Source organism: Symphalangus syndactylus, chromosome 12 (assembly GCF_028878055.3).
Source record: "Symphalangus syndactylus isolate Jambi chromosome 12, NHGRI_mSymSyn1-v2.1_pri, whole genome shotgun sequence".
NCBI classification, from domain to species: Eukaryota; Metazoa; Chordata; class Mammalia; order Primates; family Hylobatidae; genus Symphalangus; species Symphalangus syndactylus.
This window is the reverse complement of record NC_072441.2, coordinates 120,956,093-120,982,467: the sequence shown is the minus strand read 5'-3', so window position 1 is coordinate 120,982,467 and position 26,375 is coordinate 120,956,093. Positions and strand designations below refer to the sequence as shown.

General features: G+C 34.5%; 1 protein-coding gene across 8 annotated transcripts in view; it reads left to right on the top strand.

The window, feature by feature from the left end:
• The window catches only part of COP1 (COP1 E3 ubiquitin ligase), a 258,844-nt gene that overhangs the window by 40,046 nt on the left and 192,423 nt on the right, over positions 1-26,375 (top strand). For 4 of the 8 annotated variants that reach the window (XM_055255388.2, XM_063625143.1, XM_063625144.1 and 1 more), the window contains exons 4-6: positions 3,125-3,189; positions 4,014-4,133; positions 18,071-18,139. In XM_055255388.2, the coding sequence (XP_055111363.1) occupies positions 3,125-3,189; positions 4,014-4,133; positions 18,071-18,139 (254 nt within the window). Of the gene's footprint in view, positions 1-3,124; positions 3,202-4,013; positions 4,134-18,070; positions 18,140-26,375 lie in introns of all 8 variants that reach the window. The other 4 variants (XM_063625145.1, XM_055255386.2, XM_055255387.2 and 1 more) reach the window with 1 other exon arrangement.

The following is a 26,375-nucleotide window of genomic DNA, read 5'->3' as shown; positions in this document are numbered from 1 at the left end:
TAAAATCACTTCTTTTATTTTCCATGGGTAACCATTGTTTGTTGTAGGATATAGTTTTTTAAAAATTTTTATTTTTTTGAGACAACGTCTCTCTCTGTCATGCAGGCTGGAGTACAGTGGCACGATCACGGCTCACTGCAGCCTCGAACTCCTGGGCTCAGGCAGTCCTACCACCTAGGCCTCCTGAGTAGCTGGGACTACAGGCATGTACCACCACACCTGGGAAAGTTTTGTATTTTTTTGTAGAGATGGGATTTTGCTGTGTTACCCAAGCTGGTCTCCAGCTCCTGGCTCAAGCTGTCTGCCTGCCTCAGCCTCCCTAAGTAATGGGGATTACAGGCATGAGCCACTGTGTCCAGCCTAGGATATTGTTTTTAAAGAAGAAAAAAATAACCATTTTTTCAAGTAGCTCCATGAAAAATCTGATACAGTAGTAAAAAACTTCGTTTGGTAAATATAGAATTTAAATGTCTTTATATGACATGGCAAGCCAGTTTAATACGTTGTTTGTTTTCTCTTTATTTTTGCCATCATTTGCTGTAACTTTATTTTGTAATTTAATTTTGTGGCCTTTACAGGCTTGATCTACCTTGGCTGGGCATGGTGTCTCATGCCTGTAATCCAGCACTTGGGAGGCCAAGGTAGATGGATCACTCGAGGCCAAGAGTTCAAGACCAGCCTGGGCAACATGGTGAAACCCTGTCTCTATAAAGGATTCAAAAATTTGCTTGGTGGCGTGGTGTGCACCTGTAGTCCTAGCTACTGGGAAGGCTGAGATGGGAGGATGGCTTGAGCCTGGGAGGTGGAGGTTGCAGTGAGCCAAGATCACGCCACTGCACTCCATCCTGGGTGACAGAGTCACACCCTGTCTCAATAAATACATAACTAAATAAAATACAGGCTTGATCTTTAGTTTATAGCATTGCTCTTGAAAAAAATGTTTGATCTTACAGTATTGTTATTGAGAATCAAATATAATGGTTATAAGATTTTGTGGTAAAATTCAATGTGGCATATTCATGTAAAGTATTTAACCGTCACTATTTTTCTTCAAATGGTTAAATTCATAACTGACACTGACCTCTTATTGACTTACTCCTCTTTATTCCCACTGAATTATTTCGTGTTCTCTCCTTTGTCAGGATTATAATAACTTTTCTTGTATAAGGTACCTGCAGTTCAGGCCCTTCAAAATCTGGCTCTGATCTGCCTACATTTCCAGGCTTAGTTCTTAAACTCTGTGAATCATTCACAAGATCACTCTGACCCTTGTTTTAGCTATATTGATTTTACTTACTTACTTGTTTATTTATTTATTTATTTTGAGATGGAGTCTGGCTCTGTCTCCTAGGCTGGGGTGCAGTGACACGATCTCGGCTGTCTCCTGGGTTCAAGTGATTCTCCTGCCTAAGCCTCCCGAGTAGCTGAGACTACAGGCACGTGCCATCATGTCAGGCTAATTTTTCTATTTTTAGTAGAGGCAGGGTTTTGCCATGTTGGCCAGGCTGGTCTTGAACTCCTGACCTCAGGTGATCCACCCGCCTTGGCCTCCCAAAGTGCTGGGATTACTATATTGATTTTAAATCATTGTATTCTCCTACACACACACACCCAGACACACACACACACACACACCCAGACAGACACACACGACACATACACTCTTTCTGTCTCTCTCTCTCACCTGAATTTTTCTTCACTCTTATTTTTGCTTAGTGAGTCCCTGTGCACCTATTATGGCCCGTTTCTAATGTTGCCTTCTATATGAAGTGTGCTTGTTAACATTTTGATTGATCTCTGTGTGTATACTTTGTAAATCTATTTTAATGATAGTACTGATTATTATATTATATTACAAGTACTGTATCATATGCCTCTGTCTTGCTAGTCTGAGTTGCTTGAGGCCTTGGATTGTGTTTGAAGCTTGGATCCTTATTATGAGCTTGGTATCTATTTGTTGTTTTAAAAAATATTTATACTTGCATTGTGATATAGTGGAAGTATCAGACAGTTGAGTCTATATTCTCAGCATTGTCTCGTTGTATATGTCACCATGTGTAAGTTCCTTATGCTCTCTGTGCTAATATTTCTTCATCTCTAACTGGGGAGAATAATCTGTAAGATATTGTCTATAAAGTGCCTACCTAGCCTAGTGCTAGTTTCCCGTTTTTAAAAAAAAAATCAGTTTTTTGTGTCAGTTTCTATTTGTTGGTTGTAGAAAAATAGATCCAATTTAAAGTGGTTAAACATTATGGAAAATGTATCGATTCATGGGAAAAGAATTTCTAGAGCTAGTTATCAGTGGTTCAGTGGTATTGTCAGGTTCTTTCTCTTGTTCTTTTCTTCCATTGCCAGCCTATACCTTGGTCTTTTGGCTGGCTATTCTTGAGATTGCAAGATGGCTCTAAGCAGTTCCAGATATCATCCCCTTATTGAAGGCATGGCTTTTTCTCCTATTCTTTCTTTCTGAAAGATAGCACATCTCTCTTTGGTCAAAATTGGATTACATACTCAACCCCACATCAACCACTGGCAAGGGCATGAAGGACTAGATTGCCTTAGGTTAGTCAAAGTAATACATGGGGTTAGGGTGGGATCTAACCTCTCTGAAAGTTATATGGCAGTCTGATACTTGGAAAAAAGTCATGTAATTATCAAGAAAAAGAGTAGGATGGTTTTTGGATAGTTAGCTAAAAGTGTCTTCCATGGTATTTTTAGAAAAATTACAAAGAAAAAGAACAAATGCAAGTCTTTAGTGCTTAACTCATAGTAGATACTCAGTTACTCATGCCTTGTTACCATATGGGGCATGTGATGGTCTCACATGGTGAATGAGGATTTCTCTGTCAGCAAGTGCCGATAGCATCATCATTGAGAAACATGTAAGAGAAAATATATATTCTGAAGAATTCTCCTATGGTAATAGTAGTTGTAGTAGTAGCAGCTGCAGTAAAACTATTTTCTAATTTGAAATAAAATAAAAAGCTAACACTTTCTGTTTAGCATGTTTTGAATTTGGAGGCTATGTATGGATAAAATAGAATCTATCTAAACCGAAGAATTACATGATGCATTTAACAAAAATACAAATTATGTGTGCTTTTTATTTTGTTTCTGTTTTCAGTGAATGAACTCATTCTTAAACAGAAGCAAAGATTTGAGGAAAAGAGGTTCAAATTGGACCACTCAGTGAGTAGCACCGTATGTTTCAACTCTTATTACTATTTTTAATAAATTTCATTTTGTTGTTTTTATTGGTTTAATATTAGTTAGATGTTAAAGTTTAGTATATTATTGATTTTTCTTAAAGGAGATTATTTAAGATTGTTATAGTCAAATAAATAACTTTCTTAACTGCATTGTCTGTAGTACTTTACTAGAGCGATCCTATTTTGAAAGGTCTGGTAGGATTATATTGAAACATTTGTCTTTTAATACTTGACATTTGAAGGATTATTTTGGGTGGTGAAACAGTGGTTAGATATTTTCAAAAAACTGTCGAGGTTGGGCTCACACCTATAATCCCAACACTTTGGGACGCCAAGGCGGGAGGATCACTTAAGCCCAAGAATTTGAGACTAGCTTGGGCAACATAGTGAGACTTTTGTCTATATTCAAACAAAAACAAACCTTTGAAAGATTCTCAATTTTAAAGGCTTAGTCCCAAATTATCGAGGCAAATGAGCTTAATACCTTACTACATGCAAAATTGAAAATATGGCTAGACAAATAATTAAATTCAGTCATTTTGAAGGTAAATTACAGCTTTAGAATAGTCTCGAATGCACCTTTTATGTTTGTTATCTAAATTCATTTAAGGGAGAAGAAATAGTGTTTAAGTTATAACTAGAAGACAGTAGGGAGCCACTAGCTAGGAAGGGGTAGTTTGGAACCTTATAGTATATTTTCGATATCTATGTAATGAGCATATTAGGAAGTAGCAAGTACACATTTGTTTTAGTCTCTAAAACAGTCTTCTTAGGAAGTTGTGTTTCTTCTTTCTTCATTTTTAGAATGGCCACAGGTGGCAGATATTTCAAGATTTGTTGGGAACTGACCAAGATAACCTTGATTTGGCCAATGTCAATCTTATGTTGGAGTTACTAGTGCAGAAGAAGAAACAACTGGAAGCAGTAAGTGGTAGCTAAACTTAAAAATTTTAAATGATGAACTTTATTGCAATGAAAAAGATCTAGAAAGTTTAAAAATAATAGGATAGCTTCACTAACTCATTCATTTTTACTCAGCTAGAAACAGCTACAAAGTGTCACTTCTGCTAGATTCCCCCATTTTGTAACTTAAAGAACAGTTTCAATGCATTATAACTTATTTGCAATGACCAGTTTTTATTAACAAAAGCTGAGTGTTAAAAACCTTGAGAAAGTAAAGTTTCGTTTTCATAGGAAATAGTTTTGTTGGTTGTCTTCTAATGAGTATCTTTCTTGCCATATTGTCCCCTCTTCATATGTGAGATTTGGAGGAGAAATAGAGATTATTTTTACCTACATACAATTCTTTCAGCAGGTGTCCATTGGTAGCAGTAGTAGTCTATGGCATAACTAAGAGCATTTAAAGAGATCTGTACTAAATATATCTTATTTAATGTAAAATTCCATTTATTTTATGTAAATGTTAAAGACGTAAAATGTGAAATTGCAAGTATTGGGAATTGAGTGTGATATATTATAAGCGACACACACCTTAGCATAAGCAAATACTACCCTGAGGTTAAACATAAAGGGAGTATTTATTGAGACAGTAAGTGAGTGAGTAACACACACACAAAAAAGAATAGTTTTACCACCAAACTTTGAGAAGATTAGAGCCATGGCTTCTCTGGTAGACTACAAGTACATGAGATTAGGGATTTGAATGTTGTTGAGAGTCTTTCTTTTGTGCCCCTTGTGCCTGTTTGATTGAGACAGCTCTGATTTTCTTTTCTCATAGACTTTTTTTATCACATGGTGGATAATAATGTCATTTGCACTCTTGGTTTATATGTATGTTTTTTGATAAAAGAAAAAAAGGAGCTTTTGTTTCCAACTGCAGTTTAAAAATTTCTGTGGCTAGGTTATGATTAACTTAGCTTGGATCTGGATCCCACTGACTGTGGTGGGGATCTTCTAGTAGGAGAAAGGTGTGTCAGGTTGAGCCATCCAAAATGAGTTGTCTCCCATGTTGTATCTGTTTGGGAGGTGGGGTTCATGGGAATTTCTCTTACGGTTTTAACCATCGTTTTCTATTAGCATCTACTGTGTGCCAGGGGTTGTGTTAAGGGCTGTGGACAAGCTAGAGTTCTGCTGTATGTGTGTGTTTGTGAACTAAATCAGTAAAGTAGGTATTTTCACATGGTGATAAGTAATATAAAAGACTTTTTTCTTTTTTTTTTTTTAAACGGACAAAGTCTCCCTCTGTCACCCACCCAGTCTGGAGTGCAGTGGTACAGTCATAGCTCACTGCATCCTCTACCTCCTGGGCTCAAGTGATTCTCCTGCCTCAGCCTGTCACTCACACCGCTAATTTTTTTAATTTTTAAATCACCCGACTAGTTTATTTTTATTTTTTGTAGATACAGGTCTCACTATATTGGCCTACAGTAGTCCCAAACTCTTGGCTTCAAGCAGTCCTCCCACCTCAGCCTCCCAGGGTGCTGGGATTATAGGCGTGAGCCACTGCACCCGGCCCTAAAATGACTTTTTATGAGAGATTGAATATATGCAGTTACCTTGCTCCCTTTTGAAATGATGAAAATGACAGTAAATTAGGAATTTTAAAGAGGCAAAAATAAATAAAAATAAGAGAAGATATATTTTCAGGAATATTTTCTCTTTTTTTTTTTTGGTTTGCTTATGTCTTTTATATAACAAGAAGATTGTTAGAAAATAAAATAAGCTATCATTATCACTTCCTTCATGTGATTTTGCCACTCTTATTTTGATAGCATCTACATAATAGAGAATCATTTTTGCTGGTTTTTAATAGTTTTTTTCTCTTTTTTTTTTTATTATAATTTAGGTTTTAGGGTACAAGGAATATTTTCTAAGCTATGAAACAGATGGACAAAAGGTAACAGATTAGTAGATCTGAGGAAACTGAATGCTACACCAATAATAGGGAGAAAGCTAAGAACTGACCCTATTTATATTGTGGAGCAGAGGCCCTGGGATTGGAACATCAGGTATCTGACAGAGTAAAGGCTGAAAACAGAATGAGTGGTTGAGAATCTGTTTAAGAAGCAGTTAGAATCCCCGATTCCTTCTTATATAACTAAGCTAATGATTCTTTTCTACTTGAGGAGAAAACTATAATTTTTAACCCCTCCACCCCCAACGGAGGTGTTAAGAGAGAAGCTCTCTGGACTACTTCATAACAGGCACACTTAAAGATGTATGTGGGTGTTCCTATTTCTCCACAGCCTCGTCAGCATCTATTGTTTCTTGGCTTTTTAATAATTGCCATTCTGACTGATGTGAGATGGTATCTCATTGTGGTTTTGATTTGCATTTATCTAATGATCAGTGATGTTGAGCTTTTTTTTAATATGTTTTTTGGCCACATAAATGTCTTCTTTTGAGAAGTGTCTGTTCATATCCTTTGCCCACTTTTTGATGGGGTCGTTTATTTTTTTTCCTGTAAATTTAAGTTCCTTGTAGATTCTGGGTATTAGACCTTTGTCAGATGGGTAGATTGCAAAAATTTTTCCCACTCTGTAGGTTGCCTGTTCACTGTGATGATAGTTTCTTTTGCTGTGCAGAAGCTCTTTAGTTTAATTAGATCCCATATGCCAATTTAGGCTTTTGTTGCCATTGCTTTTGATGTTTTAGTCATGAAGTCTTTGCCCATTCCTATGTCCTGAATGGTATTGCCTAGGTAACAAACCTACACATTCTGCACTTGTGTCCCAGAACTTAAAGTTAAAAAAAAAAAAAAAAAAAGTTGTGTGTGGGCTACCATACCAAAAGCAGATAATTACATAGTGAAAGTGAGAACTGGTAACCTTCTTCCTACCTTCTGATATGCCAGCATTAGTCTTTGTTTCCTTTTTGGCTTCAAATTGAAGAAACACAGTTGTCTTATTAGATTACAGATTCTTTCCTATTGTTTTCTGAAGAGAGAGCCACCTCAGAAGCAAAGTTCCTGTCATAGATTTTTTTACATTATTGCTTTCTGTTTTACTTTTCATTATTATTTAAACTGAATCTTTCCAGCATACAGAAAAGTACAGAAAATAATATGGGGCTCTGAAATACTCCTTCCTAGTTTTAATAAATGTGAAGATTTCGGCATATGTCTTAGATCTGACTTAAGAATTAATTATTTTCATACTTAAACCCCTCTCATCTCATTCCCTTCTCCCAGTGTGACCACCATATGAAGTTGGCAAGAATCCTTCTCAAGCATGTGTATGCATTTCTTATGTATGTTAGTATCTACAACCATATAAAGTATTGTTTGTTTAAATTAGAGGTTTATATAAAGGGTTTCATGCTGTAGTTATCCTTTTGAAATATACCTATTTGTTTACTTTTTGAGGTTCATATTGATAAATGTAGATTTGGTTTATTTATTTTAACTTCTTCATAGTAATCTGTTTCAGAAATATATCTATTCTATTGATGGGCATTTAGGTTCTTCTCAATTCTTAGTTGTGTCAGCACTACATTTAGTATACCTTTCTCCTTGTGCTCGCATTAGGGTATGTGTGCACATTTTAATCTTATTAAATATTTGATATTGACAGATTGCTCTTCTGTGGGTTTGTGCCATATAAACACTTGGTATTTTCTGTTTTTTAGTTACTGCCTGTCTGATAAGTATCAAATACTGTTTGTGTGTGTATATATGTGTTTTAAAAATACATTTCTGTGATAACTAGTATAGTTGAGAATTTCTTCATTCAGCCACCCTTGTTTTTTATTTGATGAATTACCTATTCATATTCTGTGTCCATTTTCCTGATGGATCATTTGTCTTTTCTCTTACTGATTTGTGTATGTGTGTGTGTGTGCTCGTATTTTGGATATTACTACTTTGCCAAGTATATATTTTGGTAATTGAATTCTAGTTGAATTGCATTATAGTTGGAGAATATAATTTACATGATTTAGGTGATTCCGTTTTAGATGCTTTGTTGGTTCATCACTTAATTTTTTGTCTTTTTAGTGGTTGCTTTAGAGTTTTTAATACAATTGCTACCACATTCTACATTAAAGTAATATTATACTACTTCATCTGTATTACAATAACCTTAGGCCAGGCACAGTGGCTTATGCCTCTAATCCTAGCACTTTGGGAGGCTGAGGTGGGCAGATTGCCTGAGCTCAGGAGTTCGAGACCAGCCTGGGAAACATGGTGAAAACCCTGTCTCTACTAAAAATACAAAAAATCAGCTGGGTATGGTGGTGTGCGCCTGTAGTCCCAGCTACTTGGGAGGCTGAGGCAGGAGGATTGCCTGAACCCAGGAGGCAGAGGTTGCAGTGAGCCGAGATTGTGCCACTGCACTCCAGCCTGGGAGACAGAGCAAGACTGTCTCCACAAAAAAAAAAAAAAAAAAAAGAACCTTAAAAACAGTATACTTTCGTTTTCTCTCTCCTGGCCATTGTAGTATTTTATGTCATATATTTTACTTCTAAATATGTTATATATTCCACAATACATTGTTATGAATTGTGGTTAAATTATGGAGATTTCTAACAAGTGTTATATTACCCATTTATTTACCATTTCTCGTGTACTTTATTCTTTCGTGTAGATCAGTTTCTATCTGTTACTGTCCTTTAGCCTCAAGGACATCATTTACCATTTCTTTAGTGCAGGACTGCGGGAGGCGAATTATTTCTTTTATATGTCTGACAAAGTCTTTATTTTACTTTTGTGTTTGAAAGGTACTCCATATGAGTATAAAATTCCAGATTGACTTTTAAAGAAATGTTGCTCCACTCTCTCCTAGCGTTGTTTCAGATGAAAAGTCTGCTGTCATTCTTACCTTTTGTCTTCTTAATGAAATGTGTTTCTCCCAGTTTAAGATATTCTTTTTATGGGTGTAAGTGTTTTGATTATGATGTGCCTTGCAATAGGGTTTTTTTTCCCCTGTGTTTTTTGTTATTAGATTCTTTGAATTTTTTTAGATCTGTAGATTTATAGTTTGCCTCAGATTTAGAAAATTTTCGGCCATTATTTCTTCAAATATTTTTATGTCCCCTCTTCCACTTTGGGAATTCCAGTTACATATCTCTTAGGCTAGTTGAAGTTGTTCTTTAGGTCATTGATGAATAGTTTTGTTCATTTTATTTGATCTTTTTCATCTTTCTAGTTCATTTTGGATAGTTTCTATTGCTGTCTTCAATGTTTCTCCATATAGATTGACTTTTCCCCTTATTGTAGGATATATTTTTCTGCTTTTCATGCTTATTTCTTAATTAGATGCCAGAAATTATAAATTTCGCCTTGTTCAGTGCTGAATATTTTTGTAATCCTTTATATATTCCTGAACTTTGTCCTGACATGTAGTTAAGCTACTTGGAAACAGTTTGAATCCCTTGAAGCTTGTTTTTAAGGTATGATAGGGAGGGCTAGAGCAGTTTTTTGTCTCTGCTAGTTTTGCCTCACTACTGCGACAACCTTTTTTGAGTACCTGATGCATGTATATTTCTTGGTTTTTCTACTCTGGCTGCTGGGAACATGTAATATTTCTGGCCCTTTGTCTGGAAAGCATTGTTTCATATAGTTGGACAGGTGTTTTGTTGTTTAAGGCAGGAATGTAGATCTAGTCCCTTTTACTCCATTTTGGCCAGAAGGGGAAGCTCAATTTGCATGTGTTTAGTCCTTTGAAATTGATTGTGATTTTCATTGTAGCTCAGCATAATCTGTTTTGTAAGTATTCCACTTGCATTTGAAAACAGTGTTTTTATTCATTGTAGTTCTTTATAAATATGATTATGTAGAGTTGGTTTATATTATTATTATTGTTGTTATTATTATTTTTTTGAGATGGAGTCTCTCTTTGTCACCCAGGCTGGAGTGCAGTGGCATGATCTCTGCTGCAACCTCTCCCTCCCAGGTCCAAGAGATTCTCCTGCCTCAGCCTCCCAAGTAGCTGGGATTACTGGCATGCACCACCCCCCTCAGCTAATTTTTAAATTTTTGGTAGAGATGGCATCTCACCATGTTGACCAGGCTGGTCTCGAACTCCTGGCCTTGGGTGATCGGCCTGCCTTGGCCTCCAAAAGTGCTGAAATTAACAGGTGTGAACCACCAGACCCAGCCAGTTAATATTATTAAATTTGTTTTTCCTCCTTGCTGTCAGTTGCTGACAAGTGTGTTACAGTTATTATTTTAATTGTCTGTTTTTGTTTTCTTTTTTGGTAATTTTTGCTTCATGTATTTTGAAGCTGTATTATTAGGTGCAGTTCATACATGTTTAGAATTTTTATATCTTCTGGATGAATCATCTCCTTTATTATTATTATGAAATGGATATGTTTATTGTTGGAGATATTTATTGTTCTGAAGTCCACTTTGTCTGATACTGATAGAGCCACAGTATCTTACTTATAGTTAATGTTTCCAGAGCATAGTCTTCTTCCTGCTTGTACTTTAATTCTGTCATTGTCTTTATAAAGTGTGTGTCTTTAACAGTAGGTAGGTATTTTTTTCTGTTCTTTTTAAAAACACAGTCTAATAAGTGCATTGAATTGAAGTTCTCAAGTCCATTTAAATTTTATTTAATATAATTATTGATATAATTCGGTTTGAGTCTACACCGTGGTATTTGTTTTCCATTTCTCCCTCCTGTTCATCACCTCTTCCTCCTTTCTTGCCTTCTTTAGACATCATTGGGTTTTCAGTATCTCATTTTATTTTCTCTATTTTTCATGTACTTCTTTTTATTGTAATTTTAGTGTTTTCTCTAAATACCACAAAAGGCCTTTTTCTCCCACACAGTTTATAGTATGCTACTTCAAGGACAATATGTTTGCAGGCAATCTTGAATATATGGTATACCACATAACTCAGTTTACTAAACTTCTGCTTTTTTTGGTTCAAACCATGTTATATCTCACCAAACTTTTTTTTTTTCTTTTTTTAAACATTGTTATTTTGGCTTTTGAAGATAGGATACCAAAATAAATAAAAAAGAACAAAAACCCACCAGACCTTTTTTTTATTTACCCAAATATTTACCTTTTCAGATGCTCTTCATTTTTTCTCACATCCGTCTGGCTGATTTCCCTTTTACTTGTATAACTTTTTTACTATTTCTTGTAAAGCAGATTGTTTTGCTCTCTATAGAAGCTTTGGGTTTTCTTTTTAAAACACTTTAAAGATATTTTCACTATTCTTTTGTTTCTGATGAAATCAGTAGTCATTTTTACCATCCTTCTCCTAAAGCTAGTATATTGTTTTTCTCTCTAACTGCTTTTAAGATTTTCTTTTTGACATTGGTTTGTAGCAATTGGACTATGTTATTGCTATATTTTATTATTTTTATATTTATTCTTCTTGGGTTTCATGGAACAAGAGGATCTGTTCTTTATTTTATTTTGTTTTTTGGCAGCGAACAAATTCAATATCTAGGATTTAATTTTTGAACATGGTGAGCAATTACTTGTTCAGCCCTTTGCCCTCCTTCCTTTCCCTGTAGGTTTCTAGTCATATGTTGTTACAATGTTTCATATTATCTTACAGACTTCTGATGCTCTGTTCTTATTTTCCTTTTTTTCTGTGAATTTAAATAATTTGTATTGAACTGTGTTTGAGTTTGTTATTCCTTTCCTCTGCTATGTCTGCTTTGCTCTTAATTTCATCGATTTTTAAATTTAAATTTATTTATTTATAAAATTATTTATTTATTTTAGTGTTTAGGAGCAAGGATGAGAGACTGACCTCTGGTTTTATTCAGGAATTTAGCTTAATTGGGGCTTCATCGCTGCTTGAGTTAGTTTCAGTCGTTGGCTTTAAAGAATAGTGTGCATTTTTTGATTTATCCCTTTTTTTGTTACTGTGGAAGTAACCTTTTACATTTTAATCTGAAGAGGATTAAACACTGATTTTTTTTAACTGAAATGTTTTGTATTGTGAAAGTGTTGTCTGTGATGCCAGTGCTTCCAAATTTAAGTCACTCATTTTATGAACTGTTGTCACTTTTTGTAAATATTCCTCTTATGCTTTTAAGCATGTGTGTTCTGAAATTGTTTCAAGGATTTATGTTCTTTATGTCTAATCTTTCTATTTAAAATTTTCTATTAAAATTATTTAAAAATAAAAACCCAGCTAATGCAGAAGAAAGTATAATTTACTAATATGATTATGGATTTTTCAGTTTTCCTTCCAATACTAGCATCGTCTGGTTTCATATCCTTTCAGTCTTTTTGTATTTAACTTTTAAGTTCAGGAGTACATGTGCAGGTTTGTTATATATAGGTAAACTTGTGTCATGGGAGTTCATTGTACAGATTATTTTGTCACCCAGCTGTTAAGCCTAGTATCCATTAGTTATTTTTCCTGATCCTTTTCCTCTTCCCACCCTCTACCCTCCGATAGGCCCCAGTGTGTATTGTTCCTCTCTATGTGTCCATGTGTCCTCATCGTTTAGTTCTCACTTGTAAGTGAGAACATATGGTATTTGGTTTTCATCCTGTGTTAGTTTGCTAAGGATAATCGTTTCTAGCTTCATTTATGTTCCTGCAGAGGACGTGATCTCCTTTTTATGGCTACATAGCGTTCTATCGTGTATATGCACCACATTTTCTTTAGTCTACCATTAATGGGCATTTAGGTTGATTCCATGTCTTTGCTATTGTAAATAATGCTGCAGTGAACATACATGTGCATGTGTCTTTATAATACAAGGATTTATATTCCTTTGGGTATCTTGGTCACATACACCCTTTCAAGACTGAGCCAGGAAGAAATTGAATCCCTGAACAGACCAATAAAGAGCTCCAAAATTAAATCAGTAATAAGTAGCCCTACCAGATATACAAAGAAAAGCTGGTACCATTCCTACTGAAACTATTCCAAAAAATTGAGGAAGAGGCACTCCTCCCCAATTATTATTCCATGAGGCCAGCATCATCTTGATACCAAAACCTGGCAGAGACAAAACAAAAAAAGGAAACTTAAGACCAGTATTATTGATTCACATCCATGCAAAAATCCTCAACAAAATACTGGCAAACTGAATCCAGCAGTACATCAAAAAGCTTATCCAGCATGAAAAAGTAGGCTTTATCTTTGGGATGCAAGACTGGTTCAACATATGCAAATCAATAAATGTGATTTATCACATGAATGGAACTACTAAAGACAAAAACAACATGATTATCTCAATAGATGCAGAAAAGACTTTAAACAAAATTCAACCCCCCTTCATATTAAAAACTCTCAATAAACTAGGTATTGAAGGAACATACCGCAAAATAATAAGGGCCATCTATGACAAACCCACAGCCAACATCATTAAATGGGCAAAGGCTGGAAGCATTGCCCTTGAAAACCAACACAAGACAAGGGTGCCCTCTTTCACTACTCCTGTTTATTCAACATAGTAATGGAAGTCTTGGCTGGAGCAGTCAAGCGTAGAAAGAAAGAAAGGGGATCCAAATAGGAAGAGAGTAAGTCAAACTATCTGTTTGCAGATGACATGGTTCTATATTTAGAAAATCCCATAGTCTCAGCCGAAAAGCTTCTTAAGCTGATAAACAAGTTCAGCAAAGTCTCAGAATACAAAATCAATGTACAGAAATCACTAGTATTCATTTCTGTCAGTACAAAGACTTGGGAACTACCTGACTTATAAAAGGATTTGTTATCTAGTCTTTAGAGTCATCCACTTTTCCAAACTGCATTATTTTTTAATTGCCTTATTTTGTTATTCCAGAGAATTTCATACCCTAGGGGCATGTATCAAGGTAGACTTCTGTGTGGGTAAAAGATAAGTGACAAGCCTGCCTGCTTTGCTGCCATCCCTTCCTTACAACCCTCTGTACAAAGTGAGAATAGAAAATTTGATGAAAAAGGCTAGAATTGAGAACTGGAGTGATGTCCCATGAGCAGACATGTTTTGAAGAAAAGGTAGATGGTGGAGAATTAGGGAATCAACTTCCTAAAACCCTCTGTGTCCACGTATGCTTTGGAAGATCTTTGTGCATTCTCAGGTATATCTGTACCCTTGTTTGAAGTCTGTTGTCTATACAAGCAGAAGTGAATATCCTTTAGAAGTTTTCTGTTGACAGTAGATTTAAGGAAAATACCATAGTGTTCTAGAGAAAAATTATTACCTAAATAGTAATATCCTATCTAAAGTATGGGATGATGACTCCTGTTTGTGAAATGCTACCTGCACATTTTATAGATAGGGAATCTGAACCCAAGTAGGGGAAACACACATAAAGTTATCTAGGGTGTTTTTGGTTAGAATTTTAAGCTGGGCACAGTGGCTCACGCCGTAATCATGGCACTTTGGGAGGCCAGGAAGGCAGATCACCTAGGAGTTCGAGACCAGCCTGGCCAACATGGTGAAACCCAGTTTCTACTAAAAATACAAAAATTAGCCAGACATGGTGGCGCGAATGTGTAATCCCAGCTACTTGGGAGGCCAAGGCAGGAGAATTGCTTCACCTTGGGGGGGCGGAGGCTGCAGTGAGCTGAGATCGTGCTACTGTACTCCAGCCTGGGAAACAGAGCAAGGCTCTGTCTCAAGAAAAAAAAAAAAATCTAAGTAATAAATACTTCTAATTTACAATGTCATAACATTATTAACAAGATTTATAGCAAATAACAACAGTCCCTAGTTCCATTACTCCCAGTCCCTTATATCAACTTTCCAGAAGGAATCTTTTCAATTTTTAATAGTTTTTATTTACTGTGCACACTATTATGTATAATTTTTTTTTTTTTTTTTTTTTTTTTTTTTTAGCAGAGAGAGGGTCTCGCTCTTTCACCCAGACTGAACTGCAATGGTGCGATCACTGCTCATTGCAGCCTTGAGCTTCCCAAGTAGCTGGGACCATAGGCACATGCCACTACACCTGGCTAGTTTTTGAATTTTTTGTAGAAATGGGGTATCGCCATGTTGCCCAGGCTGGTCTTGAACTCCTGAGCTCACACAATCTGCCTGCCTTGGCTTCCTGCAGTGCTAGGATTTTGCAGCCAACAATTCTATATTTCTGAATAACTTGCCTATGCCATTCTGCTTGGAAAGTCTTATGCAAAAAAAAAAAAAAAAAAAGTTTGCCCTCAAAATGGCAGTTGTTCTACTCTTGAGACAATTATTGTAGAGTGAACTGTACTTGGGAAGATGAACTCATGCTAACTAAACCTATAAGGACCAAATTACTCATTTATAGTGAAATATTTAAAAATCAGTTACATTAGTTATTTACATAGTTATGACCAGTGCGTTTTCTCCCAGTTGGAAAGACATCTAACTTGCCATATAACCGAAGGATACTAAAGCATGGAATTGGAATAAGAAGAGTTTAATAGGCAATTCACATATTTAATTATATTAGACTCTGATCGGGCAGTTGCTTCCATTTCCATAATAAGGATAATTTTTTTCTTTTAGAATACAACAAAATTTAGTTGCAGAGAAGGATAGGAAAATAAGACCAATGTTCTATAAAAACTTGAAGCATATTTCATGTCACATAGCAGATACGCTCCCTCTTGAGACACTTAACTGAACCAGATGGGATAAGTATAACAAAAACTTGCTGTATTGTAAAGAGTACTGAGAGTAGAGAGTAAAATTCTAAATATGTTTGTTCCTTTCCTTTCCTTTGCTTTCCTTTCCGTTCCGTTCCGTTCCGTTCCGTTCCGTTCCGTTCCGTTCCGTTCCGTTCCGTTCCGTTCCGTTCCTTTCCTTTCCTTTCCTTTCCTTTCCTTTCCTTTCCTTTCCTTTCCTTTCCTTTCCTTTCCTTCTCTGTCTCTTTCTTTCTTTCTAAATACATTTCTCTTTATTCTTTTTCTTACACACTTCCTTATCTGAAAATGGGAGAATTGCGCTAAATGATCATTACATGTTTTTTGGAAGTTTTGACGATTGTAAGAGATGTTTAGAGAATTGACTTCTTGGGATTACTTTCCTGTTAAAAATCCTGCACCTGTTCTAATAGAACATTATATGGCTAGACATTTTGGTATAATTGGTTATACTCTTTCCATTTTTTAAAGCATTCTCTTTTCTTCCACTGTCTCTTTTTTATAATTTCTTTCATATTTATATGTGAAATTATAGTTTCATATTTGCCATTCATCTCCTTTCTTGAAATTCTTCCTTTAAAAAGATTAAACTGCAAAAGAAGGTGTCGTGTGGTGAATTCTTGGTGTATGTAGTTGGCCCCACTTTCCTTTTACATTGACATTTTGGGGACTTTCCTCTTCTTTCTACAAATCAATTGCATTCTTGTCATATTTACATATTCTAGTTAATAGATTGAAATGTTTAAATTTATAATCTTGAAGATAGTTTGTATACTTCCTTTGTAAATGAACTGTCACTTTATTAGCTTGGAGTTACTTTTTGTATAAAGTTGTTACTTTTTAAATAAACATGTGGTCTTTGTCCTCTAGACAAATAATCATAGATAGAGATAACCAGTGTAGAGAAGTCCCACAAACAATGTAGAAGACTTGGATGCTTTGTCATGTGAGTTTGTCCTGTGTGACAGATTTACTCACTTGGGAAGAATGGGTCTAAGGTCCAGTCAAAGTCAGTTTGTCATGCAAGAAAAAATTTCAGTCTTCGTGATTCTATGTTTTGGAAATGTATTCAGTTGTAAAGCATATTAATTCAGTTATATTATTTTAATTGGACTATCCTATTGTGATTGTCAGTTCATATTTTATCTCCTTATTTGCCTTGACTTGTAAATTACATTGATCTGTTTTGCCTCTTATTTTTTAAAATCCAAAGATCTGCAAGAGGCATAGACTCTAGAAGTGGATGTGAGGTGGTCATGCTTATTTGTAGTATGTGTTATATTTTAGTGATTCTTCAGATTTTAATTGGCTTATTCTTATCATCTGGGCACTTGTTTAACAAAGATTCCTGGAACCTTTTCTAGAGCAACAGGATCAGAATTTTAAAAATCTGACCCAGTGTCTGGTGCCCAGTGGGGCACCAGAATGCCCCAGATAATTCTGTTGCATAGCCAGGCAAATTAAAGTTTTATTAACCTTTTTTTCCATATATTTTTGTTTGTTTTGGAATTGCTCCACTGGGCTTTTTTATTCTCCCTTTCAAGTATATAAGAAAAAATTAGAATGATGTTTGTTCATAAACTATCTTTTATTGTTATTTTATTTTTAGCTTTTGATATTATTTTTATATATTTTTATCAGATTAACGTGGAATTCCTGGTTCTTGTGAATTTTAACAGTAAATGATACATACTTGTGTTTTTATGTTTTGCTAGTCAGAAAATGTCAAGGCTTATTATACTTTCATTTATCTGTTCTATCTTTGTTTCAATTACCGATTTGAGTTACTCCCTACCCACAAGCTGTCCACTTGATTATATTAAATTTTTTTGTTTTCAGATGTTTGATTTTGCCTGAAATCTTCCATAGAAATATATTCTCAGATCTGTGAATAAGTAGGTAATAACTAGAAATAATAAATTTGACTTATGGAAGGTATAGGTTTATCTCTATTTATTACACTTACCTCTGCACATGAACTTCTCATGGAGAAAGTGATTTTAGTGTCTATAAGCTATGTTACTTTCACTGTAAATTTTGTTTTGATGTTTTCTTACTTTAGTTGGGGAAGAGAAGGCTAGGAGTCAGGTAATAGAATTGCTATTATCCATGAAAAGATTTTTCAGCATGTTAGATAAGGGATGTAATTTAGAACACCTGTTTGTTAGTTTTAGTTAGTTTTGCAGAAAATTGATTCTTTTAAAAATGCCAATTAGCAAATGGGAAAACTGATTAAATAGAAGTAATAGACGAACTTAAATGGGTGCATAAATTTGCTTCATACTGTTTATGCTATGATGTTAAAGAAAACTTTCAACTCAGTTATATTTTTTAAAAGAAAAATTATAATTTTCTATTGTAGGAATCACATGCAGCCCAACTACAGATTCTTATGGAATTCCTCAAGGTTGCAAGAAGAAATAAGAGAGAGGTATATTATTTTGTGTGTTTTACATAATGTTTTATTTACTATTGTTAACTGTTCCCATTTTGTAAAAGCATTTCAGGCTAAAAAATTTCTTTAAATATTTTTAAAAGCATTTGAATTTTTAGGAGGTTTCCTTAAGCTTTGTTATTTTAACTTCTTTTCTCTTTACAACTTGACACTTAAGAAATCATTTTGTGGAGATGTGCTGAAAAGTTATCAGTAAGATTGACTGCAATAACTTACCTAAAAGCTATAAAGAATTGAAAATAGATTTATTAAATAACAGCTTACCCTTCACCATGAAGAGAAAACTTAGGAAAATTTAGATAATAAAGCCTTAGGTAGGATATAGTTTTTTTCTTACGGTAAAAACATATGTAGGCAAGAACAAGTAAAAACATAGCTACCTATTTAGAACTTGGGAGGTCTAACTCATGGAGGATAGTTAAAAGGCAATTTTGTATCAACAGTTTTATAGCGAGCATGTTCTAATTTAACATTTATGAAATTTCTCAGTCATTTCACACTATACAAAATATGGGAAAATTAAATAGTCAAAATCCTGTGCTCTGGATAGCATGCTAAAATAACTTTGAAAACTTTTTTTTTTTTTTTTTTTTTTTAATTTCTAACTGGCTGGAACCTGGACCGTTTATGTTAAGAATTGTGTAATTAGGATACTTTTTACTCATTTAAAAATGTGTAAATTGTCTGTTACGTGCTATGTTCTGGGCTATCTTTATTCTTTTTGACAATAAATAGATAAGAATGTTTTACTGGATGATGAAGTGTTGAATAGCTAAATATTTTTTATATGGTTTGTGACTATATTTTTCTTATTCTCAACTGTTGCTAATTGAGTTGTGATTTTAATATTCCTACTAACAAACATTATCTGTTATAAATTTAAGATTTACTTGTGTCTCTTAGGTTTTTTTTGGTGGTAGGAAAGAAGATGATGTCCAGTCATTCATTTGTTTAAATGTCTGGTGGCGCAATATAAACGGCAATGTGCATGAAAGTTGCCTGATGCGGAGCTTGTGGTGAGCCGAGATCGAGCCACTGCACTCCAGCCTGGGCAACAGAGCGAGACTCCATCCCAAAAAGAAGAACGTTGCCTGATGATCTTGCTAAAATGCATGTTCAGATTAAGGGAGGCTCTGTTGGGGCCTGGCAATCTGCATTTCTAGCAAGCTCCAGGGATGTTGAAGTTCTTGGTCCTTGGACCACACTTTGAGGATCAAGGCTGAACATTTTATAATATATGGAATTACATGTTTCTGTCTGAGAATTTGAAGTCATTGAGAATGATATTCAGTACATAAGAAAGTACCTGATAATGAGTGAGTGAACAAATCAATGAAGTTAAGTTAAAATCTCAAAATACCTGGGGCTTAAATGAAATGACTAGTTATTGTCTGTGTCCTAAACTATTTTTAAGCAACAATTAATGAAACCTAATGGTTTTCATTAGCCCTTGAGATTTTTCAGTATTACTCATTGCTTCTATAGGGGTCTCTTGATGCCTGCCGCAAATTGTTAGACTTGACATTGTCTCATGTAATAAGGATATACCCATATAACTGTAAAACATTGTGAAGGGTCTGAAATTTTTTACCTTTTTAGCAGGTTAACAAGTTAGCTTGCATAGTTTGATTGATGCTGGCAGAAGATCTGAGATGACTGGAGATAAAATATTTTATTACTCATGAGACATCTGATAGCATCAGCTTCATCTTTGCATCAGTTCCCTCTGACCCGCATGTCCTACATGTGACAATGTGGAGATGGTTCTAGGTGGATACTGCACACACAGTTGGATTTGTTTGTGTTACAGCAAAGGAACCCTCATATTAGGAAACCCCAGTCTTCTAAAAGGGGTTGCTGGCAAACCTGTTCAATCTTGGTACTGCAGGGAGACACAATTTTTATTATGTTGGTCAGAAAACAAATCTGTCCTCTGCCCCCAGAATAAGTCACTATTTCTGTCTTGCCAGCCTCTTTGCCATATAAACATTCTTGGAAAGATAATTTAGAACAAAAGCTATCACAAGATGTGCAGAAATTGGAGAGATAATGGAGAATTCCTTTCCAACAGTAATTCTTCCGTGTGATCTTCATTTGGCCTTTCTCTGATGTCGTGGCCCATGGCCTCCCACAACACTGTCTGTGATATTGACTTCGATTTTATAGCTTTGGCATAGTGTTTTTATATTTCTGTTATTAAACTTCTGGATGAATCATGCCGTAGAACTTTTTCGCTTGATTTTGGTTTGAATCTAATTGGTGATTATTTTTTTTCTTTTCTCTTGAACCATATTTTCTTGTAGTAGGTGAGTTAACCAAGAAACATACTAGTTCCAAATACTTCTGGATATTTGTGCCTCCAGTTTACAGTGATTGTACTGTCGTTAATACATTTTGGTTTTCTTGATTTTGATATATCTGTGATTGAGTGACTTTGAGTATTTTCGTTTTAATTACACAAGAAATTCTGAGAAGCTACGTAACAAATTATAAACATTTATTACTTTGATTAAATTTCTTGAATTTCACAATAATTGGAATTGGGTACTATAGTGATTTGTAATTATAATAAGCTTTAGTCTAGAAAATATGTTTTAGTGCAGACAGATTGAAGTGAGTGGTTATATTTTCTTCTTGCATATAAGTCTATTTGCGTGTTTAATCTTCAAACTGAATATAATTGTTACAGGTCTTAGGACCTGTAATATAGTTTATATACTTGAACTTATTCAAGTAAAATACAGATTTACCAGGAGGCAAATTGCTACTTTTGACATTCAAACTTTGAAAATTAACTTCATGATTTCATTTGTAACTTTTAATTGGAGTTCTGATGAGTGTAGGTTTAGACATTGATATATACCAATCAGAGAAGTTAAATATGCTTTTTGGATTTAATGTTAAGATTCATTTAACTCATTTGGATAATGAGTACTCCACTGTCACAACTGGCTAGTAATTTAGGGCCATTTAATTTTCAGTTTTATTTTTTCCTGCTGATTCTCCTTAGAATATTAAGAGAATGGAAAGTGCAAGGCACATAATAGGCATTTGCATTAGTTATCTATTGCCGTGTGACAAATTACTCTCAAATTTTATGTCCTAAAACATGAAAAATTTAATATATTGAGTCTAGAATTTTGATTCAGAGTAGCTGGGTGCCTTGGCTATGGGTTTCTTACCAAGCTGCACTTAAGGTGTTGGCCAAGGTAGCAGTTATATCAAGGTTTGACTGGGATAGGAACTTTCCAAGCTCGCTCATCAGCTTTTGGAAAGAGATACCAATTTTTTGGTCACAGGGGCTTCTCCATAGGATAGCTCACTACATGGCAGCTGGCTACCTCTCAAGAGGAACAAGTAAGAAAGCAAGAGAGAGTATTGAAGACAGAAGTCACGTGCTCTTTGTAACTTCATCTTGGAAATTATATCCTAAAACTTTTGCTGTTTTCTGTTTGTTAGAAGCACGTCATTGGTTCATTCCACACTCAGAATTGCACAAGGGTATGAATAGTAAGAGGCGGGGATCTTTGGAGGCCATCTTAGAACTTGCCTATTACAGCATTTGTTAGTTATATATATTTAAATGAACATGTTAGTCTTCCTTCTTGGTCAGATTAAACAAAAGGGTGTTGGGTTCTTTGTAAAAGCCAGTCTTCTCTGCACAAATTTGTACCAGCATTTGAATGATTCCCTTCTATTTCATTTGATTTAATTTTAAAATGTACTTTTGGAAATTTTTGATACCTATTAAATTTACTGTAATATAATCGTTTTGATGAGTCTTGGTTCCCTTTTGGTTTTACTTGGAATTTTAGTGAATTGAATTTTAAACGATTTTTATATGAAAAACACAAAAAAGTATGTAAACCAAATTTATAGTTTAAAGGATTACAGTAGAGTGACCAGTTGTATAACCACCATTGTAAGCACAATGCAGTACTGCTAGAACAGCTGAAGCACCCTGACTACCCTTTTTGGATTGCAGTCATCTTCCTTGCCCATTAGGTAACCAATATTCTGATATTTATGGCAGTCACTTTCTTGCCTTTCTTTAATGTTTTGCTGTCTGAGTATCCATAGGTCTCTGTTTTTGAGCATTATATAAGTGTGCTTGTGCAGTATGTAATCTTTTATTCCTGTCTTCTTCAGCTCAATGTTAAGATTCATCCGCATGGTTATATATGACTGTAGTTGGTTGATTTTTGTTGTTGTATAGTATTCCATTAAGTGAATATGCCACATTTTTGTTGTCGATCGTCATTGGAGTTGTTTTCAGTTTGGGGCTGTTTGCAAAAAATACTACTATATTATATGTGTATCCAGGTTTATGTTAGTATACATATTTATATGGAATGTATTTAGAAGTGGAATTGATGAGTCATAGGATATGTGTATCTTCCAATTTAATAGATAATGCCAAAATATTTTTTCAAAACAAGTTGTATTAGTTATTCTTCCTACAGGCATTGTATGAGCATTTCTGTTGCACAGTGTTCTTGCCAGTACATGATACCAGTAGATTTTTTTTCCAGTTTAGCTAGTCTTGGGGTATATACTGTTATATGGTTGTAATTTGCATTTTCCTGATGACTTATGAGGTTGAGCACCTAGTACTACATTGATTGGCCATTTGGGTTTTTCTTAAGTTTGTGTGTGAAGTAGATGTTTAAAACTTTTTACATTTTTTGTTTGATTTTTCTTAATAGTTTGATATTTATGTATTCTAGATATACATCTTGTCAGGTCTATCTATCACAAATACCTTTCCCTATAATTGGGTTGCATTCTTTTCATTATCTTAATGGTGTCATTTGATGACCAGAAGTTTCTGATATTAATAGAGTGAAATTTATCTTATCTGTTATAATTAGTGTGTTTTGTGTCACTTAAAGAAGTCTTTTCCACCTGTGGTCATAAAGACATTTTTCTATGCTGTTCTTTATTTGAAGCTTTATTCTTTTATCTTTCATATTTAGATCTATACTCTACTTGAAGATTTATTTTTGTGTATAATGTGAGGTTTAGAGATATTTTCATATGGATATCTAGCTGCCCAAGCATCCTTTATAAAAATGTCCATTCTTTCTTCATCGCTCTGAAGTTTCACCTTTGTCGTATATCATGTGTCCATGTATGTGTGGGTGTGTTTCTAGGTCCTCTTTTCTGCTTCACTGGTCTTTTTGGCAATACTGCCTTGTATTAAATACTAGAGCTTTGAATTAAGTTGCTGTTCTTCTTCTTTAAAGTCTGGGATATTCCTGGCTCTCTGCATTTCAGTATAAATTTTAGAACCAGCTAGTACATTTCCATGGTAAACTTACTGTGCTTTTTATTGGGATTAATTTGACTAGATAAATCTGGGAGACTGTGTATTTACAGTATTCAGTCTTCTAATCCATGAACATGGTACTTCCCTCTATATTTAGATGTTTAAAATAGCCTTAAAATTTTTATATTTTTCAGGGTAGTCTTACACATCTTTATTTTAGATTTAGTCATTTTTGATACTATTGTAAATGATGTCTGTGTCTCTAACTTTAGTTTCTTATTATTGCTAGTGTGTAGAAATACAGTTGTGTTTTACATGCAGATTTTTAAAAATATCCAGCAACCTGGTTAAACTCTCATTAATCCTAATTTATTTGTAGATTCTTGTATGTTTTCTATGTACACATCATAATCTGCAGATAATAACAGTTTAGTTTCATTCTTTATGATCCTTATATCTTTTATTTATTTTTCTTGTCTTACTCTGCTGGCTAGGACATCCGGTACAATGATGAATAGAAGTGGTGATAGCGGGGCATCCTAGTCTTGATGCTGATCTCAAAGTGAAAGCATTCGACGTGTCACCATTAGGTATGATGTTTTCTGTAGGTTTTTTGTAGGTACTTTTTATCACTCAAGGCAGTAAATTTCTACCCAGTTTGCTAAGAGAATTTTTAAAAAAATTCTGAGTGGGGTTGAGTAGTCTCCAGAATTTTTGTGCATCTGATACAACCATATGATTTTTCCTTTTCATTCTGTTAATGTGAATAATTACATTGGTTTAGCACTGGGGAGTCAATCAACTTTGCATCTAGAGTGACCAACCATCCTGATTGGCCCAGGGGTGTCTTATATCTTAGTTATATCACTGAAGGTTCTGCATTCTAGGAAACCCCACCAGGACAATTGGTCCCCCTATTTGCACCCCTTATATAAACCAAACTTGGCCATTATGTATATTCTGTTGTATATGGTTTGGTTTGCTTATATTTTGTTGAGGATTTTTGCATCTATGTTCATGAGTGAGATTGTTTTTTTCTTACATATATCTTGTCCAGCTTTGCTATAAAGATTATGCTAGTTTTATCAAATGAGTTGGGAAATATATCCTCTTTTTAAATTTTCTGGAATAATTTGTGTAGTCTAAGAACATCTTTGTTGAATGTTTAAAGATCTTACTGGAGAAGCAATCTAGACCTGTGATTGCGGGAAGTTTTAAGTTATTGAATCTGTTACTTGAACAGTTACATTCTTATTAAGGTTTTTGTTTTAGATGTCACTTTTCATTTGTTGAATTTTTTCTAGTCATTGTTTATGTCATCTCAATTTTCAGATTTATTGGCGTAAGATTGGTCTTAGTAGAGTCTTAAGTTTTTAATGTCACCAGGGTTCATTCCTGGCAGTGCTTATTTTGCTTGTTCCTCTCTCTCTCTCTCTCTCTCTCTCTCTCGCTCTCTCGTTCCCTTGGATCAGTTCTTGCCAGGAATATATCAGTTATATGAATTTTTTCTAATAACCAACTTTTGACTTTGTTTTTCCTCTCTATTTTGTTTGTTTTCTGTTTTATTTATGTTCTTTATTATTTTCATCCTGCTTTCGTTAGTTTTACTTTTTTGTTCCTTCCTAATCTGTTGGCTTGAGTGGATATGCATATTATTATGCAGATTATTTTTTCTAATGTAGGCATTTAGGGCCATAGTTTCTTATTTTTTAATCTGTACCTAATTCTTTTGGCATCATATTTTGTTTATTATTGTTCAAAATAATTTCTAATTTTCATTATATTTTTTTCTTAGGCCTGTGGCTTATTTAGAAACAAATGTCTTATTATTTGAACATTGAGATTTTGTTTTTTTTTTTGTTCTGGATTCCTGTTATAATTGCATTGTAGTCAGAAAGTTGTGTTTTCTTTCTTTGAATATAATATTTGCTGTACCAACTGGTAATTGGTTAAATTTTGAAATATTTGTGCTTGAAAAGAATGTGTTTTCTGCAGTTGCATGATTCATTGTAAAGTTGTTAAATGTGTGGTGAGAATTTCCTGCATTCATACCAGGTCTTTCTTTCCTTGTTATACCTATTACTGGATCATTATCTTTTAGGTGACTTTCTTACAGATAGCATATGGTTGGACTATGCTTTGTAAATCTACTCTGCCAGGCTCAGTTTTTTAATTATGTATTTAGCCCATTTATTTAATATAAATATTATGGCATAAGCCTGTCATTTTATTTTTTGTTTTGTATTTCTTTTTTTATTATTATTGCTTTTCTGTTTTTCTTTCCATGGGTTTTTGAACAATTTCTTTTTGAGATTCCATTTTGATTTATCTATAATGTTTTAAAGTAAATTTTTTGTATCATTTTTTAGTGGTTGCTCTCTCTATTACATCATATATTTATAACTTATCAGTCTACTGGTATTGACATCTGTTTACATTTGCTCTTAAATAAGCCATCTTATTTTGTCCCCTCACTACTCTATCATTTATTTATTTGGTTTTGTTCTTGCTTTTTCTGTTTTCTTCTCAGCTTAAAACAAAATGTTGGCTGGGCACAGTGGCTCATGCCTGTAATTCTAACACGTTGGCAAAGGTAGGAGGATCATTTGAGGGCTAGGAGTTCAAGACCAGCCTGGACAATATAGTGAGACTTTGTCTCTACAAACAATTAAAAAAAAATTCGTGGAGTATAGTGGCCTGTGCCTGTAGTCCCTGCTACTTGGGAGGCTGAGGTGAGAGAATCGCTTGAGCGTAGGAGGCAGAGGCTGCAGTGAACTGAGATTGTGCCACTGCACTCCAGCCTGGGTGACAGAATGAGTCCCTGTCTTTAAAAAAAAAAGGAAAGAAAGTGCTATGAAAGGGTTAAATAAAGTCTTTTAATCAGGTCTGCCATTTCAGGAACTAGATATTAAGTATGTGAGTGTTTGTGGAGTGATAGTATGG